Source organism: Drosophila rhopaloa, unplaced genomic scaffold (assembly GCF_018152115.1).
Source record: "Drosophila rhopaloa isolate 14029-0021.01 unplaced genomic scaffold, ASM1815211v1 contig_178, whole genome shotgun sequence".
Lineage (NCBI taxonomy): Eukaryota > Metazoa > Arthropoda > Insecta > Diptera > Drosophilidae > Drosophila > Drosophila rhopaloa.
The window spans coordinates 2,491,547-2,512,773 of NW_025335059.1; the positions used below are offsets into that span (position 1 = coordinate 2,491,547).

Genomic DNA, 21,227 nt, shown 5'->3' on the forward strand with positions numbered 1-21,227 from the left:
AATATTTAAAAACCATATTAAATAGAGACGTATATTAAGGATTAAAGCATTCAAAATTAACCGATATTAAAAACAATAAAAAGAAATTATGCAAGATTGCGAATAATTATACAAGCATAACAGAGTATTTAACTTTACATTAAGATTATTTAAAAATCGCTGCACAAAATATGGTTAAAAAGATAAGCTAGCTTTTTAGTTCAGTATTTGAGTGTGCGCTATTAAAACATGTAAAACATATACAAGTAATAAATTTTTTTAAGTCAAGTATCTGAAAACGCAGTTTTAACAAATAACTATCATATAAAAAAAGTATAACGGTGAAAGGAATCTTAAAATCTGACTACATTCAGTTTGATATCAGCTAAGTAAATAATATAATATATATATTATTGTGACAGGCAGCTGGTAACAGCTAGCGCTGCTCACCTCTAACAGCATGCCCTTTCCAACACTGAACCACGTCGCCATTTTCATTTCGTTCCGTTGCCACAAAATTTTCACACGCAACGCCGCATACTGAAAAAATAGGTTTTTACTATTTAAAGTGTCTTCGGAGTTATTCTGACTTTACGTGGTTGTATTAGACGAGTTCTTGGTGTATAAGCGGCGAAGAAAACATGAGTGCAACGCCGCCGGATTTACTTTGCTCGGCGACGGCCCGAGAAGTCTCACTCGCAGTCGCCGCCTCTGCCAACGGCAGAAGCGGAGCTGATAAGGAGCGCTCCCGCTCAAAAGATCGCGGAAGGGACAAGGATAGGGACAAAGACAAGGAGCGCGAAAAAGATAGGAAGAAGAGGTGAGTTGGCACCAGGTTTCATTTAAGGGGAACCTATTTTGGACCCTCCATTACCCTTACATTCCTTTTTCAGAGACAGGGACAGCAGAGACCGGGACAGCCGCCGCCGGGATGAACGAGATCGCGACCGTGATCGGGATCGTGAACGCGACCGGGATCGCGATCGTGATAGGGATTCCCGCTCGAACCGCAGCAAGTCGCGCAATCACGACGACCAGGACAGACGCAGGAAACGGTCGCGCAGCAGGGACCGAGATCGTGACCGCAAGCGCGATCGCGATCGTGATTCCCGTTCAAGGCGCAGCAGTTCGCGGGGTGGACGCGGAGATGATTATGACCGGAGTCGTCGCCGCCGCTCACGCAGTCGAAGCTACGATCGCCGGCGCAGCGACCGAGGCGGCCAGAGGGATCAGCGGGATCAGCCGCCACAAAGAAGCAGCAGAGAACGTACACATGTAAACCCCTTCGACACTTCCAACAGTCGAAACTCCTTGAATCAGGATCATGATCAGCCCAGGATTCCCTCCCTCTTCGACCGGCAACCGCAGGGGTTGGAAACTATCAGGGAGGAGCCAAGCTCGAGGTTTGATTTATCTCAGACCATCCAGGAGCTCATGGGCAACGCGGGAGGCAGCAAGGGATTCGCCTCGTTCTTCAACAACCAGAACAGCAACGACTCCAACAGCAATGGAGCCTTTGACAACTCAAGTGGGTATACAAACAATATAACTTCTATAACTCGAATTACTTATGTATTGAATATAAAATCCAAACAATGGACCCCTTAATTTTTTAGAGTATTTTACTAATTAATATTTAAATTACAGTGGACAGCGCTGCGGAACGGAAGAGGAAGCGCAAATCTCGCTGGGGCGGCAGTGAAAACGACAAGACTTTTATACCGGGAATGCCCACAATTTTGCCCTCCACTCTGGACCCAGCACAGCAGGAAGCCTATCTAGGTAATACGCCACCACAAATTGCTGCTGATCGCAGTTGATCTCTCAACTAAGTTAACTTTTAAGCACTGCAACTAGTCCTAAGTCTAATGACAAACAATTAAGGATTAAAACAGAGAGTAAGGGACAGAGCCACACTTCAGAATCAGACGCCGGGGACGAGCAGCTGGCGCAGATATCGTAAACTAATCTAACATCTGAATCCAACAACAAACGGAATTGAGCAAAATATAATAATCTCTCGTTCTCTTTTTGAAGGGATTCCTGCGTGGCACACAAACGATACGATACGACATGAGTTGCATTCCAAATCGGCTAGAATACTCGTATACAGAACATATATGTGGCTGTTCAGCTTATATTTATTTTTGCAGAGATTAATGCGCAGTTGAACTAATCAAATTAAACCCCACTTAATTTATTAATGAATTAACTCAATTGTAACGCTCACAGCATTTTCAGTTAGTTTAGGAGCGGACACACTAAGTGATAAAAGTCTCAATAGCCACAATATCATTTGACCCCCATTTAATTGATATCTCTCCAATTCTCTAGAAAACCAGCATGTGACGTTTACTAATGTCGAGGTTGCCCTCGATTTTCTTCCTTCTTTTCTAACGCCTTCTAATTGCAGTTCAATTTCAAATCGAGGAGATCAGCCGCAAGCTGCGAACTGGCGACCTGGGCATCACACAGAATCCGGAAGAAAGGTTTGATACAGTTCTCTCTCCCCACCACTGAGTCTCAAGCAAAAGTTTCGCCCCTGTGAAGCCAATGAATGTTACCAGACACCCAAAGAGCAGCAATATCTCTCCTGAAAAAAGCTGCACCCGGTCCGGAAAGATGCTTCGCCGATAATGAGTTCAACAGGTTTCATTGTGGCATGCCATTGATTTGCATTTGCGCGGTCACAAATATCTCTAATAGCAGTTAAGATCGGATGAGTGTCAAGTCACACCGAATTCGGTTGTTTATACAGTAGATATCGGTGAAGAAAAGTTTTTGTAATTTTTTGAATTCTTAACAGATTTTTTTAACAAGATTTTCTTTAATCGACCGTTTTTTAAATATTTGCTATAACTAGCTGTTATTTAGGAACCGATATTTACTGTATTTAATATCAACAAAGAAAACATGAACGACTTGTAATTTTAGCATTTAAATCAAACTTAAGTTTAATTAGTGATTGAAGGCGATAATGTCCATTATATCCAGAAGCGTAAAAGAAGGCTGTTTGGAGGCTAACCGAATGACCTGAGTTTTGTAGACAATTTGCTAACCAAAATTTTTATTTAAACTAATGATACTCTTCAAGGGATTCTAGAGACAGCGATCAAATCAGTGATCGATTGAATGATCCCATCCAAAGGGGCAACACATATGTAAGCGCCTGGAAATAATCGGAATAGATTCTACATTTTCATTAATGTCAACTCTTCTTTTCTTCCACTAAGCGTCCCGGTATTTCGGGTTTCTCGCAAAGAAACCCAGTGTGCGACAGACACTGAAACTAAATAGAAACAGCTACTGAATCGAACGAATTAATCAAAATTCTTCTTTTCTTAATTCCCCAGCGAATAATTATTTTCTGCTAATGAAAAACTTGATTAATGAATTTGATTTGCAACTTACAGCATATTCGATAAAAAGTTATTAGTAGGTTAAGTTTACTAAGTCTAGCGTCAATAGCATCCTCCCGCCTAGAAGCTCCAGATCAGTCTCACCAAAGTCGTATCTTCCCTCTGTTCTTCTCGCCCGCAGGTCTCCATCGCCGGAGCCCATTTACAGTTCTGATGGCAAGCGGTTGAATACCCGAGAGTTCCGCTACAGAAAACGTCTGGAGGAACAGCGCCATCAACTGATCGTCAAGATGCAGACGGTGAACCCCGAGTTCAAGCCACCGGCGGATTACAAGTAAGTGTGCTTTACAGTCAGGTGGTGTAGACATTAATGGGACATGTGGAATTAATCTAATTGCTTTTTAGACCGCCAGTGACCCGAGTCAGCGATAAAGTGCTGATTCCGCAGGAGCAGCATCCGGACATCAACTTCGTGGGTCTGCTGATCGGGCCGCGCGGCAACACGCTCAAGGCTATGGAGAAGGATACGGGCGCCAAGATCATAATTCGTGGCAAGGGATCGGTGAAGGAGGGCAAAGTGGGACGCAAGGATGGCCAACCGTTGCCGGGCGAAGATGAGCCGCTCCATGCCTTCATCACCGCCCCCAATCCGGAGGCGGTGCGGAAGGCAGTTGACAAGATCAAAGACGTCATTCGGCAGGGTATAGAAGTGCCCGAAGGCCACAACGATCTCCGCAGGATGCAGCTGCGAGAGCTGGCTCAACTGAATGGAACGCTTCGCGAGAACGACATCCAGCGCTGTACGTGTGGCTCGACGGACCACAAAGCCTGGCAGTGTCCAGATAAGCCGATCATTACGAACACGATAGTGTGTACCTCATGTGGCGGAACGGGTCATTTGACCAAGGATTGTCGAAACAAGCGCCCAGGATCCGGTGCACCCGGCATGGCCTGCGAGGATTCGCAGGCGAAGATCGACGAGGAGTACATGAGTTTGATGGCAGAGTTGGGAGAAGGTCCACCGCCGACAGTGGCATCTGCCAAGCCAGATCCACCGGCCAACAGCGGACCCCAGTTGCACCGGGCAAGCTATAGCATCTTCGATAAGAAGCCCTCGCAGATGCAGGCCATCCAGTCGCCACCGAGCTCCTCGTCGCGAGATCACCAGCGCGACCTGGGCGGATGGGGAGCGGCGGCGCACGATCACGGCATGGGCATGGAGCACGGTATGGGTTTGGACCAGCACGGTTTGGCAGCGATGGATCACGGCATGAGCCTTGGCATGGAGCATGCTATGGCGGCCTATGTGCCTGCACCGCCGGGCTCTCAAGCACCGCCCCCCATGCCGCCACCGCTGATGCCGTGGATGAGCGCACCGCAACCGCCTCCGCCGGCGACGGAACCGATGAATCCACCCATACCGGGCACCTTGCCGCCGCTCACCCCGCCGCCACCTGGCACCAGTGCCCCGCCCATGCCGCCGTGGGGCGGAGGCGCTTACAGTGGCTGGGGCGGCGGCTATGCGCCGCCTCCACCTCCGCCCTGCGCCCCGCCGCCACCATCCTTGAGCCTGTCGCAGCCGCCGCCACCTCCACCGCCATCCACTTGAGCTTTCGGACTTTATTAAGATCGTGCTCGATCTCGCTCAGATGCTCCGACGATAGTGCTCGACCGCATGAGACTGTCCCTGCAATCAATTAATAACGTAATCTTAATCCCCGAACACATAATTCGCTTTCACCTATAATCGGTAATCCAGACAAACCTACAAAACTAATTTGTATTTTACGATGATTCAAATAAAGGACGGAATTAAATAACTATTAATTTAATTATACCTTTGAATTTATATTATTTTTACTCGAAGAAAGATTAGAATGAACAATGGACTCTATCTACTCCCATTGTGTGTCATCTTTTTGAAAGTCAGATTTCAGAAATAACAAAATTGAATGCAGTTTTTTACAGAATCCAACCACAAGTCTTTAGATGTATGCCAAATTAAAATCGGATTAAATTTGGTGAAGTTATGGAATATAGAAGTCCAAATGGGGGTAACCTCTTTTCTAGACATCGGAAACTTGTAAATAACTGATAAAACGAAAAATTTGAATGCAGTTTTTTAGAGAACCAAATCACAAGTCTTTAGAGGTATGTCAAATTGAAATCGGATTAAATTTGGTGAAGTTATGGACTCTAGAAGTCCAAATGGGGGTAACCTCTTTTCAAGACATCGGAAATTTGTAAATAACTGACATGAAAATGGGTCCAAAATTTGATCAACGATAAAACGAAAAATTTGAATGTAGTTTTTTAGAGAACCAAATCACAAGTCTTTAGAGGTATGCCAAATTGAAATCGGATTAAATTTGGTGAAGTTATGGAATATAGAATTCCAAATGGGGGTAACCTCTTTTCAAGACATCGGAAATTTGTAAATAACTGGCATGAAAATGGGTCCAAAATTTGATAAACGATAAAACGAAAAATTTGAATGCAGTTTTTTAGAGAACCAAATCACAAGTCTTTAGAGGTATGCCAAATTGAAATCGGATTAAATTTGGTGAAGTTATGGACTCTAGAAGTCCAAATGGGGGTAACCTCTTTTCAAGACATCGGAAATTTGTAAATAACTGACATGAAAATGGGTCCAAAATTTGATCAACGATAAAACGAAAAATTTGAATGCAGTTTTTTAGAGAACCAAATCACAAGTCTTTAGAGGTATGCCAAATTGAAATCGGATTAAATTTGGTGAAGTTATGGAATATAGAAGTCCAAATGGGCGTAACCTCTTTTCAAGACATCGGAAATTTGTAAATAACTGACATGAAAATGGGTCCAAAATTTGATCAACGATAAAACGAAAAATTTGAATGCAGTTTTTAGAGAACCAAATCACAAGTCTTTAGAGGTATGTCAAATTGAAATCGGATTAAATTTGGTGAAGTTATGGACTCTAGAAGTAACCTCTTTTCAAGACATCGGAAATTTGTAAATAACTGGCATGAAAATGGGTCCAAAATTTGATAAACGATAAAACGAAAAATTTGAATGCAGTTTTTAGAGAACCAAATCACAAGTCTTTAGAGGTATGCCAAATTGAAATCGGATTAAATTTGGTGAAGTTATGGACTCTAGAAGTAACCTCTTTTCAAGACATCGGAAATTTGTAAATAACTGACATGAAAATGGGTCCAAAATTTGATCAACGATAAAACGAAAAATTTGAATGCAGTTTTTTAGAGAACCAAATCACAAGTCTTTAGAGGTATGCCAAATTGAAATCGGATTAAATTTGGTGAAGTTATGGACTCTAGAAGTCCAAATGGGGGTAACCTCTTTTCAAGACATCGGAAATTTGTAAATAACTGACATGAAAATGGGTCCAAAATTTGATCAACGATAAAACGAAAAATTTGAATGCAGTTTTTTAGAGAACCAAATCACAAGTCTTTAGAGGTATGCCAAATTGAAATCGGATTAAATTTGGTGAAGTTATGGAATATAGAAGTCCAAATGGGCGTAACCTCTTTTCAAGACATCGGAAATTTGTAAATAACTGACATGAAAATGGGTCCAAAATTTGATCAACGATAAAACGAAAAATTTGAATGCAGTTTTTAGAGAACCAAATCACAAGTCTTTCGAGGTATGTCAAATTGAAATCGGATTGAATTTGGTGAAGTTATGGACTCTAGAAGTCCAAATGGGGGTAACCTCTTTTCAAGACATCGGAAATTTGTAAATAACTGACATGAAAATGGGTCCAAAATTTGATCAACGATAAAACGAAAAATTTGAATGCAGTTTTTTAGAGAACCAAATCACAAGTCTTTAGAGGTATGCCAAATTGAAATCGGATTAAATTTGGTGAAGTTATGGCATATAGAAGTCCAAATGGGGGTAACCTCTTTTCAAGACATCGGAAATTTGTAAATAACTGACATGAAAATGGGTCCAAAATTTGATCAACGATAAAACGAAAAATTTGAATGCAGTTTTTTAGAGAACCAAATCACAAGTCTTTAGAGGTATGCCAAATTGAAATCGGATTAAATTTGGTGAAGTTATGGACTCTAGAAGTCCAAATGGGGGTAACCTCTTTTCAAGACATCGGAAATTTGTAAATAACTGACATGAAAATGGGTCCAAAATTTGATCAACGATAAAACGAAAAATTTGAATGCAGTTTTTTAGAGAACCAAATCACAAGTCTTTAGAGGTATGCCAAATTGAAATCGGATTAAATTTGGTGAAGTTATGGAATATAGAAGTCCAAATGGGCGTAACCTCTTTTCAAGACATCGGAAATTTGTAAATAACTGACATGAAAATGGGTCCAAAATTTGATCAACGGTAAAACGAAAAATTTGAATGCAGTTTTTTAGAGAACCAAATCACAAGTCTTTAGAGGTATGTCAAATTGAAATCGGATTAAATTTGGTGAAGTTATGGACTCTAGAAGTAACCTCTTTTCAAGACATCGGAAATTTGTAAATAACTGGCATGAAAATGGGTCCAAAATTTGATCAACGATAAAACGAAAAATTTGAATGCAGTTTTTAGAGAACCAAATCACAAGTCTTTAGAGGTATGCCAAATTGAAATCGGATTAAATTTGGTGAAGTTATGGACTCTAGAAGTAACCTCTTTTCAAGACATCGGAAATTTGTAAATAACTGACATGAAAATGGGTCCAAAATTTGATCAACGATAAAACGAAAAATTTGAATGCAGTTTTTTAGAGAACCAAATCACAAGTCTTTAGAGGTATGCCAAATTGAAATCGGATTAAATTTGGTGAAGTTATGGACTCTAGAAGTCCAAATGGGGGTAACCTCTTTTCAAGACATCGGAAATTTGTAAATAACTGACATGAAAATGGGTCCAAAATTTGATCAACGATAAAACGAAAAATTTGAATGCAGTTTTTTAGAGAACAAAATCACAAGTCTTTAGAGGTATGCCAAATTGAAATCGGATTAAATTTGGTGAAGTTATGGACTCTAGAAGTAACCTCTTTTCAAGACATCGGAAATTTGTAAATAACTGACATGAAAATGGGTCCAAAATTTGATCAACGATAAAACGAAAAATTTGAATGCAGTTTTTTAGAGAACCAAATCACAAGTCTTTCGAGGTATGTCAAATTGAAATCGGATTAAATTTGGTGAAGTTATGGACTCTAGAAGTCCAAATGGGGGTAACCTCTTTTCAAGACATCGGAAATTTGTAAATAACTGACATGAAAATGGGTCCAAAATTTGATCAACGATAAAACGAAAAATTTGAATGCAGTTTTTTAGAGAACAAAATCACAAGTCTTTAGAGGTATGCCAAATTGAAATCGGATTAAATTTGGTGAAGTTATGGACTCTAGAAGTCCAAATGGGGCTAACCTCTTTTCAAGACATCGGAAATTTGTAAATAACTGACATGAAAATGGGTCCAAAATTTGATAAACGATAAAACGAAAAATTTGAATGCAGTTTTTTAGAGAACCAAATCACAAGTCTTTAGAGGTATGCCAAATTGAAATCGGATTAAATTTGGTGAAGTTATGGACTCTAGAAGTCCAAATGGGGGTAACCTCTTTTCAAGACATCGGAAATTTGTAAATAACTGACATGAAAATGGGTCCAAAATTTGATCAACGATAAAACGAAAAATTTGAATGCAGTTTTTTAGAGAACCAAATCACAAGTCTTTAGAGGTATGCCAAATTGAAATCGGATTAAATTTGGTGAAGTTATGGACTCTAGAAGTCCAAATGGGGGTAACCTCTTTTCAAGACATCGGAAATTTGTAAGTAACTGACATGAAAATGGGTCCAAAATTTGATCAACGATAAAACGAAAAATTTGAATGCAGTTTTTTAGAGAACCAAATCACAAGTCTTTAGAGGTATGCCAAATTGAAATCGGATTAAATTTGGTGAAGTTATGGAATATAGAAGTCCAAATGGGCGTAACCTCTTTTCAAGACATCGGAAATTTGTAAATAACTGACATGAAAATGGGTCCAAAATTTGATCAACGATAAAACGAAAAATTTGAATGCAGTTTTTTAGAGAACCAAATCACAAGTCTTTAGAGGTATGCTAAATTGAAATCGGATTAAATTTGGTGAAGTTATGGACTCTAGAAGTCCAAATGGGGGTAACCTCTTTTCAAGACATCGGAAATTTGTAAATAACTGACATGAAAATGGGTCCAAAATTTGATCAACGATAAAACGAAAAATTTGAATGCAGTTTTTTAGAGAACCAAATCACAAGTCTTTAGAGGTATGCTAAATTGAAATCGGATTAAATTTGGTGAAGTTATGGACTCTAGAAGTCCAAATGGGGGTAACCTCTTTTCAAGACATCGGAAATTTGTAAGTAACTGACATGAAAATGGGTCCAAAATTTGATCAACGATAAAACGAAAAATTTGAATGCAGTTTTTTAGAGAACCAAATCACAAGTCTTTAGAGGTATGCCAAATTGAAATCGGATTAAATTTGGTGAAGTTATGGAATATAGAAGTCCAAATGGGCGTAACCTCTTTTCAAGACATCGGAAATTTGTAAATAACTGACATGAAAATGGGTCCAAAATTTGATCAACGATAAAACGAAAAATTTGAATGCAGTTTTTTAGAGAACCAAATCACAAGTCTTTCGAGGTATGTCAAATTGAAATCGGATTAAATTTGGTGAAGTTATGGACTCTAGAAGTCCAAATGGGGGTAACCTCTTTTCAAGACATCGGAAATTTGTAAATAACTGACATGAAAATGGGTCCAAAATTTGATCAACGATAAAACGAAAAATTTGAATGCAGTTTTTTAGAGAACAAAATCACAAGTCTTTAGAGGTATGCCAAATTGAAATCGGATTAAATTTGGTGAAGTTATGGACTATAGAAGTCCAAATGGGGGTAACCTCTTTTCAAGAAATCGGAAATTTGTAAATAACTGACATGAAAATGGGTCCAAAATTTGATCAACGATAAAACGACAAATTTGAATGCAGTTTTTTAGAGAACCAAATCACCAGACTTTAGAGGTATGCCAAATTGAAATCGGATTAAATTTGGTGAAGTTATGGACTATAGAAGTCCAAATGGGGGTAACCTCTTTTCAAGACATCGGAAATTTGTAAATAACTGACATGAAAATGGGTCCAAAATTTGATCAACGATAAAACGAAAAATTTGAATGCAGTTTTTTAGAGAACCAAATCACAAGTCTTTAGAGGTATGTCAAATTGAAATCGGATTAAATTTGGTGAAGTTATGGACTCTAGAAGTCCAAATGGGGGTAACCTCTTTTCAAGAAATCGGAAATTTGTAAATAACTGACATGAAAATGGGTCCAAAATTTGATCAACGATAAAACGAAAAATTTGAATGCAGTTTTTTAGAGAACCAAATCACAAGTCTTTAGAGGTATGTCAAATTGAAATCGGATTAAATTTGGTGAAGCTATGGACTCTAGAAGTCCAAATGGGGTAACCTCTTTTCAAGACATCGGAAATTTGTAAATAACTGACATGAAAATGGGTCCAAAATTTGATCAACGATAAAACGAATAATTTGAATGCAGTTTTTTAGAGAACGAAATCACAAGACTTTAGAGGTATGCCAAATTGAAATCGGATTAAATTTGGTGAAGTTATGGACTCTAGAAGTCCAAATGGGGGTAACCTCTTTTCAAGACATCGGAAATTTGTAAATAACTGACATGAAAATGGGTCCAAAATTTGATCAACGATAAAACGAAAAATTTGAATGCAGTTTTTTAGAGAACCAAATCACAAGTCTTTAGAGGTATGCCAAATTGAAATCGGATTAAATTTGGTGAAGTTATGGACTCTAGAAGTCCAAATGGGGGTAACCTCTTTTCAAGACATCGGAAATTTGTAAATAACTGACATGAAAATGGGTCCAAAATTTGATAAACGATAAAACGAAAAATTTGAATGCAGTTTTTTAGAGAACCAAATCACAAGTCTTTAGAGGTATGCCAAATTGAAATCGGATTAAATTTGGTGAAGTTATGGACTATAGAAGTCCAAATGGGGGTAACCTCTTTTCAATACATCGGAAATTTGAATTTAACTGACATGAAAATGGGTCCAAAATTTGATCAACGATAAAACGAAAAATTTGAATGCAGTTTTTTAGAGAACCAAATCACAAGTCTTTAGAGGTATGCCAAATTGCAGTTTTTTAGAGAACCAAATCACAAGTCTTTAGAGGCATGCCAAATTGAAATCGGATTAAATTTGGTGAAGTTATGGACTATAGAAGTCCAAATGGGGGTAACCTCTTTTCAAGACATCGGAAATTTGAATTTAACTGACATGAAAATGGGTCCAAAATTTGATCAACGATAAAACGAAAAATTTGAATGCAGTTTTTTAGAGAACCAAATCACAAGTCTTTAGAGGTATGCCAAATTGAAATCGGATTAAATTTGGTGAAGTTATGGACTATAGAAGTCCAAATGGGGGTAACCTCTTTTTAAGACATCGGAAATTTGAATTTAACTGACATGAAAATGGGTCCAAAATTTGATCAACGATAAAACGAAAAATTTGAATGCAGTTTTTTAGAGAACCAAATCACAAGTCTTTAGAGGTATGTACTACTACTTTAGAATTTTTATAATTTATGCGATCAAGACCTTGGTCAGGTGTTAGGAAATATTAAAGAAAATATTCCATTCACCTGTATTTTCAAAATTAAACCTATAAGACAATAATTTTCGAACCTTTTCTCTTTTATTCTTCGAGTCTTTTCTGTGTAGTGAATGTTTTAGGTGTGTTATAAATGATTAAAAGATTTCCTAGCCGTGCTTGCTGAAGTATTTCTTTGACTCCTCCACATCGGGTTTGATGGTGGCCGGGTTCGACTTGGGGTTCCAGTTGGCCGGGCACACTTCTCCGTGCTGCTCGACGAATTGGAAGGCCTTGATTAGGCGCAGCACCTCGTCGACGGATCTGCCCACGGGCAGGTCATTGATGGAGTACTGGCGCAGTATGCCGTTGGGATCGATGATAAAGGTGCCGCGCAACGAGATGCCCTCCTTGTCCAGCAGGACATCATAGTCGGCGGAGATCTTCTTTGTCAAATCAGAGAGAAGCGGGTAGCTCAGCTGGCCCACTCCTCCATTCTTGCGGTCTACATTGCACCAAGTTAAGTGGCTAAAATGAGAGTCCACGGACACGCCCAAAACCTCGGCATTGATGTCGTGGAATTCCTTGATGCGCTCGCTAAATGCAACGATTTCCGTGGGGCAAACGAATGTGCTGTGATGAAATGGCAAAAAATGTTAGAGAATACTAACAATGGTAAAAACCAATCTACTCACAAATCCAGTGGGTAAAAGAACAGCACCAGGTACTTGCCCCTGTAGTCCTCCAGCTTCACTTCCTGAAAGCTGTTGCCCACCACCGCAAGACCCTTGAAATCGGGAGCGGGTTGCTGGACACGGACTGCGGCAAGGGATGCGGCTGGAAAAGAATAATAAAATAAAGCAAGAATTAAATTAAGCAGATCTACCAATATATAGCACTTTTATTAAATGTAATTGACTAGTTATAATATTTCTATAGTTCGAGCTACTAACTTCCTCGTACATTCCTTGTGTTACAGAATTAATTATCTTTTCTCTATTAACTTTGGTAGGACATGTTCAGGATTAGTATAAGTAATCTCAAATTAATTTTGGAATGTTTAAGAAAAGACAAAGCTAGTAAAGTTTTAATATCACAACATAGGAACTTGAGCTCTAGATTTCACGATCATCTCAATATCAGAAAAATTATCTTAAAACCGTACTGCTTTAAGAGGCTAGTCTTGTGAGTTATGAGTTATCAAAATACGACCGCATTAATTATGACCTATCTTATTGCTAACCCTGATACACCCTGATACACGGGTATTGAGTAGGCGATACAGACATTGCTGTTGGCCAATGCATCCTCCTTAAGGGTTCAAATTAACTCACTCTGATGGAGCAGACGGGCTGCAATCTGTTTCTGCTGACTCAGAATGGCCCTGCCAAACAGCGGCACCTGCAATACATAATAAATCAGATTGGAAAGCGGGTCCACCAATTACGTAATCGTTGTGGCATGTTTTGTTGCCAACTTACGTTACGAATCAGTGTGCGTCCCACGAAAGACATCTTGATACTTGGATTCTAACTTATCACGTATTAATAAGGATATATGTTTATATTATTACAAGTCGGTATTCGTCGAGATGCCGGCCGAACTTTTTTTAAAGTAAAAACAAAACTGACAGCTGTGTGTATCCAGTGCTGTAAAACGCATAAAATACATAATGATGGGGCAACCCAACAATCGACCTATCGATAATTATGTGGCGCGACTTTCAGTTGAATATTTTTAAATCGTAAACCAAATTATTTTAATAAAATCTAGATAAACAACTTTTTTTATCTCCTAATATTACATATGTTTTTAATATGTATTGTAAGATATAAATAACATTATTATTGTCGAGAATTTATTGTCAATACTATCTTTAATTTTATTGTATACATACATATTTTAGAATCTTTAGGCAGTCGGGTAACTATTTTCCTTTCCGAAAAACACGAATTTCTTGCTGTGACGAGAAGAGATCAATACGTTTTTGATGATTACGCCCGCCCTTCTCACATGTGTTGCTCTGATTTTATTAAAAACCTCCGCCCCATATCCCTTAGAAGACGTACTTTCTCCGGTCCATCTTGTTGTCCTGCTTTGTCCATTGTCCACGGTGGAATAAGACCGGGCATGGATAATGGAAAGTGTAGCAAAATATTTACCACGCACTGCACACGCCGCACAATGGTAATGAGCTGCTTACGCGTCCAGCTATTTGCACTACATGCGTTTTGTTCGCCGCTCGGTAATCCACTAAATGCCCGAAAGCGGCTCAGATCCCCTGGCTTTGGATTCTCTCCCTCGAGGAGGGTTTGGTTCTGGTTTTGTCTTTCGCCGGCTACAATGCCCGATCTAGATACTTTTGTATCCAGATAGATGCCGCTCCGTTCGAAAAGGGAACAGAACAATAAAGGCAGATATATGCGCGCTAAATATTTTTGCATATTCGGCTTGAAGTTGGCAAAACATCTGACGGATGACGGCACGCCCACACAGCTAGTTCTCTGTTTTCATTTATATTTTCAAACACAATTCAGTATCCATATCCATTCCACTCCTGATCTCGAGTGGCATTTACCCAGCTCTTCTGTGCTGATGGTCCTCCAATGGCGCTCGACTTCTGCTTTCCCGCAATTAGTCAATTCCCATGATTGCAATTACGTCGGGGGTGGTACTTCCCAACTTACCACCTCGCTCACCCGACTTTTACAATTTTCGCTGCTTTTCATCTGTAATTTGGCGCAAATTACGCGCTCCAAGTGGCACCCGCCCCAGTCGCCCCCTTCCACACGCCTTTTTCTCTTCTCGAAGCACACAGGAAATAATAATAAATTAAAATTAAAATCAATCACAGCAATATCGAATACATATTGGCTGAAATTCGTCATCGCTCGGTAAAGCGGGTTTTTGGTTATTTTCTGCGAATAACTGGTTGGAATTAAATGATAATAAAGATTATATAATTTTTTATTTTTTTATTTACATAAAAACAATATGTTATTTTAAATTTTAAAGTTTTTTTCTTACACCTAAAATGATGTAGTCCAATTGCATAGTTTTAGTTATCAAGATTTTTTCGAGTGCACCTGGTCGTTAATGTGTTTATGAGTTGGGGCCCCATCGCTGGGATCGTGGGTTGCATTAAAAGGCAGTGCTAAGTAATTACGGACAGCTTGCTGAGGGGTCCCGAAAATGGTGTGTATACCACGGATTTCCAGGAACACCCCGCGCACGCTTAGCAAATCCATGGTCCTGCACTAATTCCCAGACAGTTGGACTACTTTTACCAATTAAAAGTGCACGTCGCTTTGTCTGCAAGGGACCAGACCATTTCGGATCGGGATTCGAATCACTATTCGTGCCCTGGCCCGCCCGCAGAATTTGCGCAGATTTGCATAATTTAAACAAACACTTGAGCACTTGAGGCAGTACTCGCAGGATCTCCAGGACGAGAAGATTCGGAGGATTCTCTGAGGGCGTTGCCGACATTCACACGCACTTCGCCTCTCAACGTCTCCTTTCATTTCCTTAGGGCCCATCTCTCCCTCGCGCTTTCTTTGTCAAACAGATGCCGTCATATTAGCACAAATCTGCTTAGGTCTTTGTTGTCATCTCGAGTACTGCTGGCCCAGATCCGGAGGATCTTGATTTGTGACAATTGTCACAATGCCGAGGATTAGGATGTGTCGAGGTGCCGAGGGCTCCTGTTCGGGGCAACGCGTAATCCTGATGCAAATCTAGCTAATGTGATTCGTATCAGTCGTATCTTCTCCATACCCCTCGCCATCTTCATCGCCTCGCAATTCGCTGTCCTGATGTTCTTTTTTAACACTTTTGTGTTTAGAAATTCGAGATGTTCGCCAGTTAATTAAGAAAGTGTGCAAGCGGGAAAGAAAACACAAAGGCTTTGAGTTACGGGCGTGAGAACGAGGATTCCTCCGGAGACACATCTTCACACCTGCCCCTTTTCTTAAAAATGCTTATATAAATCGTATTTATTGTGTTATTTAGTTAATTGCAGCTCTTAAATATTACGACTTATTTGTTTTTAGCCACAGCTTTTCGGAATCAACTAAACCCATCTAGTCCTCTCATTTCAGGAAGCTCAATTATATAGCAATCATTCCCAGATAACCACAGAGAAATACATTAAAATGGCGTTAAAATTACTGCCATCGATTTCTGTCATTATAGCTGCAATGGCTGCCTACAGAATTTCACTCTCTTATTATTGTTATTGCAACAATTTGAATACATTTATAAAGAGATCTGGCTGGAACCATTAATAATAATTGCTGTGGTTTAAATTTTAATGGCAATTGTTGGTAAACAAACGCGAAGCACAACAGAAAGTGGTCTGCATTGGGAGCCAATGGAGCTTCTCGACCCAATTAATTTGTATTTATTGCAATGGAGAATTATGCGCAATCGATGCGGCAATGGAAAACAGCTAAAATGCATTTGCCATCCAAGTCAGGGGAAATTGGAAAAATAAAATTACACTTAGCGTATGAATGGAAAATGTAATTATGATTAAAAAAATTTGTTATTTAACAATTATTACATAAATAAAATGTAGGTTTTAAATGATGCAACTGTGATCAACTCATTTTCCCCATTAGCAATCCCAAATGTTTGCAATTTTAATTTGATTTACATGAACAAGTGGTATGTGTGACCCCCTGACAGAAGATAAACACCCCACCCCCGGAGGCTTTTCTTGATTTTCAAAGCAATCGCAACAATTCAATCACTTTGATGTTTTTAGCCCACAAAACGGGCGCCTGCCCAGCCACGCCCCCGCCGTCGCCATCGCACATAAGCGACCGTATGTTAACGCCCATTTCCAGACATTTAAGCGCCATAGTCGTCGCTTTTTAAACATCAATGCGATTGCATTTACCCCATCTGCCCATCTGCGTTCCCGAGCCACATCCTTCTGCTTCGATCCCAACACCCTCGCCACTCATCCATCCATCCATCCTGCGGACAGGAGCTGCCGGCAGCAACATGTAATTTCTTTAATGGTTTTTCCCTTCACCCCACTCCCTTCGCTGAGGCTCACTCTCTGATTCCACAATTCAAAACGAGTGTGTCCGAAAATAAACGAAATCAAATTTCAAATGCATTAGGTGTAAAAAATGAAAGAAAAGCAGCCAGGAAAACAACAGGAAATTCGGAATGCAGAGAACGAAATATTATTATCTGAAATGATAGAACTTAAATTAGGTGTTCAGTTCCAATTTAAAACATTAATTACATTATTAATTACATTTACATTATTATATCTAAAATCGGTTTATGTGATACATGCTTGTTTTTTTTATTTGTATTATATACTTATAATATAAACGGTTTATTTCATGCCAACAATGTTCAAAGAGGATTTTTGAAATATATTCCCATTAGTATTGCTACTCCATACAAATGAAAGTTTTCACCACTCCCATAAAAATCGGTTATTATAATTGAAGTATATCAAACCGTAAAATGTTTACAATTTGATTACACTCCCAGCTACTTCAGCCATTCCCCGTGTGTTCCTGTGTTTGTGTGCCTAAACGCATTAAAACACTTCATTATGCCTAATCCTGTGTGACGTAACAAAAGCCAGACACGCACGCACTCTCAAGCTTCGCCCAAAAACCCTTGCCAACTTCCCCGACCGAACATATGCCACTCGACTACACTTGAGCAACTTTATTAACGGGCCCGAGGACAAGGACGGGTACGAGGACGAGGACGAGGACGAGGTCCTGGAAAGGGGTGAAACTAGCATCCGGATCGGGGCTCGTTTTAATGGAGGTGAAGTTACATGTGACTATTTGCATGTGAGGCAGCGAGCAGCAGGAATCACGGCCTGTCAGAAACCATAAAGTGAGTAAATACCTTGTATCAACTATTTACTTACTCCTGTTGCACTGAAAAAAATGAGAACCGTTTTAGTCATTAATAATATCATTGTTATTTGTTTAGATTCAAAATAATCTTAATCAACCTTAAAAGTAAAATACTAAAATATTGTTTATATAAAACCAAAAAAAAAACAGTTTATAAAACTAAACTATTAACCTAAAACCTTTTTTTACCCCCTCAATTCATTTCTTTTTATTATTGTGAGGAAAACTATTTTGACTAATATAACATTTTGGAAAGTTATAATAATATGGAGTTAAGCTGTACGTTTTACTTGTTAATTAACTTCTACTTTACTTTATTTTACCTACCTATTAATCAATATTCTTAGTAGTTTTCCAGATATTGTACTTATTTTAGTTCTTGATTAAAACTTACAATAAATTTGATTAAATTTTTGGTTGAATTTTATCTCAGTGAAAAATTGGAAACATTGGCAGTTATATCCCTGACATTTGGAGTACGCGCACGTGACGTGAGGTATTCAACCACTTTGATTTCGGAGTTGTTTGCCCTTAATTTTACGCCTGACTACAATTCGTGTAGTTATGAGTCCTGATTGATAAAAATCTCACGGGTCGCGGCCATTAGGGGACGAAACAATAAGCCGGCCGCATCCCATATACATAAACATAAGCATATTCATTTGATTTCATTTTCCTGATCCTCGACCAAGTGAACAGTTGCCATTTATTTGGCCAACAGGCCGCACGCCCTTAATTGTGCACTTGGCCGGGGAGGCCGACTATATCTACGGCTATATCTATATATCCATCAGCAGCTAACTAAAGTTGAGCACATAATTGCCTGAATCTGAGCGATCGGTATAAGTTCCTTTGGCTCAGACTGGCGCCGGGCGACTCAGGATGGAAGTCGAGTCTTGTTCTCGACCATTTTAATTGCAGTAATAATTCCTTTCTGTAAGTGCCTGCGATGCAAATGTGGTTGGTCAGGGGAGGCTGAGGGAAACTCAGCGAAAGCCAGGAAAAATCAAGGAAGGGAAAGCAGAATCGGGGAAGGAAAAAGGAAGGGTGCAGCAATCATACATATCTTAAGCCGATCTAGCGCCGTTATCCCAGGTATCACAGCTACTGTTTTTCGCTACTACCTCCGTCCGTTTGGCTGCTCGTTGTGTTGGCAACAAATTGGATTACAATTAAACTGCATTTACATGCTGCGCTCCGCCTTTGTTTGGCCCGATCCCAATTAAAACCTTGGCATATTTTCTATATTTGATATGGAAACCACCTCGAGGACTCCAGCTGTGTTTGGTTCGAGATTTGCCAGATAATTGGTGCAGGGCAGCCATCGGGATATCATCGTACTGCATATGGGAAAAAGTATAATTAAGGCCTCAGAGCGCTCAACAATAAATTCCCAATAAATAGTCGATGTAAATATTTGAGCCGCTTGTTTTTACTTTGATAGATCAAATGGTGAGGGGTGAAAATTAAAACCCATAGATAATATTTATTTCGTAGATTGGGTATGTTCTAACAATGGAAAGTCGTATTAAAAGCCATTGAAATTTAAACCCTTATAATTTAAAAAATATTTGTGTTTCAAGGTTAAAAATTTGTATTTTAATTATATTTATTATATTATTAAATTCATCAAATCTAAAATTATTTCTTAGAAAAATACTTTTATTGATCTTAACGATTTATGCATTTTAATATGCAATTAAAAGTAAACATTTTATAATATTTAATTTTTACATGTGAGGGTAAAGTAAAAATATTTTTATTTTTCCTTCACAAATGAAAGATTTTTGTTTCCATATTTGAGTTCTAAATTTATACAAGGCCATTGGAGGATTGGGATTTGTTCTGAAATTGAATTCTAATTTAGTTGTTCCCTTGTCTTATCCGCTGTATTATAATAAGCTCTTTGAAGCTTGTCTAGTTCATTGGGGCACATAGTATTGGCGTTGGCTTCGACAATAACCCAACACAAATCCAGCCATAATGCATCATCATTAGCCAAGTCGGAGCACTCTTTGGGCACCGCCCTTTGTGCCATGATTGCGTTGGCTTTTAACATTCGCCCGAAAATAATTGAATTGTTCTTCGTTATTTATTTTATTATTTTGCTTGTCTCTTATTATTGTTCAGCTTACTTTGGCCACCGCCATCACTACTATCATTTGGGGGCAGCTCTATGAGCCATTGTTTCTGTGGGGTAATATCGGTGGTGTGGTGGTGCTCGGGGGATGTGGATGCGGATGAGGATGTGGATGTGGCTCCGGCTGAGGACTTGCCAGAGGAGGTGGCTCCTGATGGGTAGCACTTTTGCGCCATCAAAACGGCGCGTCATAAAATACGCGAATTGCATTTGCCATTTACGATGTGATTCCCGTTTTATCTTTTTTTTTTTTTCGTATGCTGCCGCTGCTTTCTTGCTCTTGCTTTCTTTGTTGGTGTGCTTCTTGGTTAAGGCTTTGTGTGGGTGGTGCGGATGAGGGTCGTGGTGGTACACACAGGGAAAATAAATCTAAAATTGGTTGGGTAGGGATGTTTATTATAGAATTTAATAATTGTAAAAGATAAATACTTATTTTTGAATTGAATGTAATGGTTTATCATAATTTAAGTTTATATAGTTTTGTATTAAAATATGATAGAAATAAATCTAGATCTTGTTTTAACTTACCGTATCAGAAATCTCTATTAATATTTTTACTTCTGGGTTGGAGAATCGTCTGGTTGCGATTCTTTCAAAAGAAATGTTGCCATTAAGTTAAGCAAAACTTCTATGATCTCAAGATTAGGGCAAAATTTATTTGCTATACTGTCAAAACGAAAAATTTGGTTGAAGTGCAGCAGGACTCCGTGCTGATTCCTTTGGGGATTTTGCGCACAAAGCAGTGCGAAATTGAATGTGGGATTTGGCAGAGAGATAGACGGGTGGCGTCCCCTGCGCTGGAAAGTATTTGCGTGGGGGAGGTAATTTTATTGCACTGCTTTTTATGATGTGGCGACAAATTGATATTTCCCTTTGACCAGAGACCGGCGGAGTGGGGGGGAGTGGCCTTTGAGGGCCAATTGAGCTGCACGGCGGCAACCGCAAAGGGGGCAAGGACTTCTGGTTCAGCCAGGACATGTACATCTCGCACTCTGGGCGGTCCATCGCCCGTCGCGTTCGGCCCCGTCTTATAAAATAATTAAGTCTTAGCCTCTATTTGTCCCTTTTGTCCGTCGGCGGTTTGTCTGTTATTCGAGTGGCTGTTGTGCGTGCGCATCCTAGCGAAATTAAGGACTTTAGCGCGATTTTCGCTATGTTTGCTGCCGCCTTTGTTTGTTCGCC

The 21,227-nt window shown here is 39.4% G+C and overlaps 2 protein-coding genes across 3 annotated transcripts; one reads left to right on the forward strand and one right to left on the reverse strand.

Annotated features, from left to right (window-relative positions):
- The first annotated feature begins 466 nt into the window (after positions 1–466).
- Positions 467–5,170, forward strand: LOC108045709 (splicing factor 1). Of its 2 annotated transcripts, XM_017125102.2 has the most exons (6): positions 467–799; positions 873–1,507; positions 1,627–1,761; positions 2,393–2,468; positions 3,520–3,672; positions 3,744–5,170. In XM_017125102.2, exons 1-6 carry the CDS (start codon positions 621–623, stop codon positions 4,945–4,947), a joined length of 2,382 nt encoding a protein of 793 aa, XP_016980591.2. In that variant the 5' UTR covers positions 467–620; the 3' UTR covers positions 4,948–5,170. The 2 variants fall into 2 exon arrangements, with proteins under 2 accessions (XP_016980591.2, XP_016980592.1); XM_017125103.2 differs by lacking the exons at positions 2,393–2,468; positions 3,744–5,170 and having other exon boundaries at positions 3,520–3,666.
- A 6,921-nt stretch (positions 5,171–12,091) lies between these two features.
- LOC108045706 (peroxiredoxin-2) lies at positions 12,092–13,648 on the reverse strand. Its single transcript, XM_044458929.1, has 4 exons — positions 13,487–13,648; positions 13,340–13,406; positions 12,701–12,842; positions 12,092–12,638 (listed from the first exon to the last, which is right to left on the reverse strand). Exons 1-4 carry the CDS (start codon positions 13,517–13,519, stop codon positions 12,176–12,178), a joined length of 705 nt encoding a protein of 234 aa, XP_044314864.1. The 5' UTR covers positions 13,520–13,648; the 3' UTR covers positions 12,092–12,175.
- Positions 13,649–21,227: the final 7,579 nt, after the last annotated feature.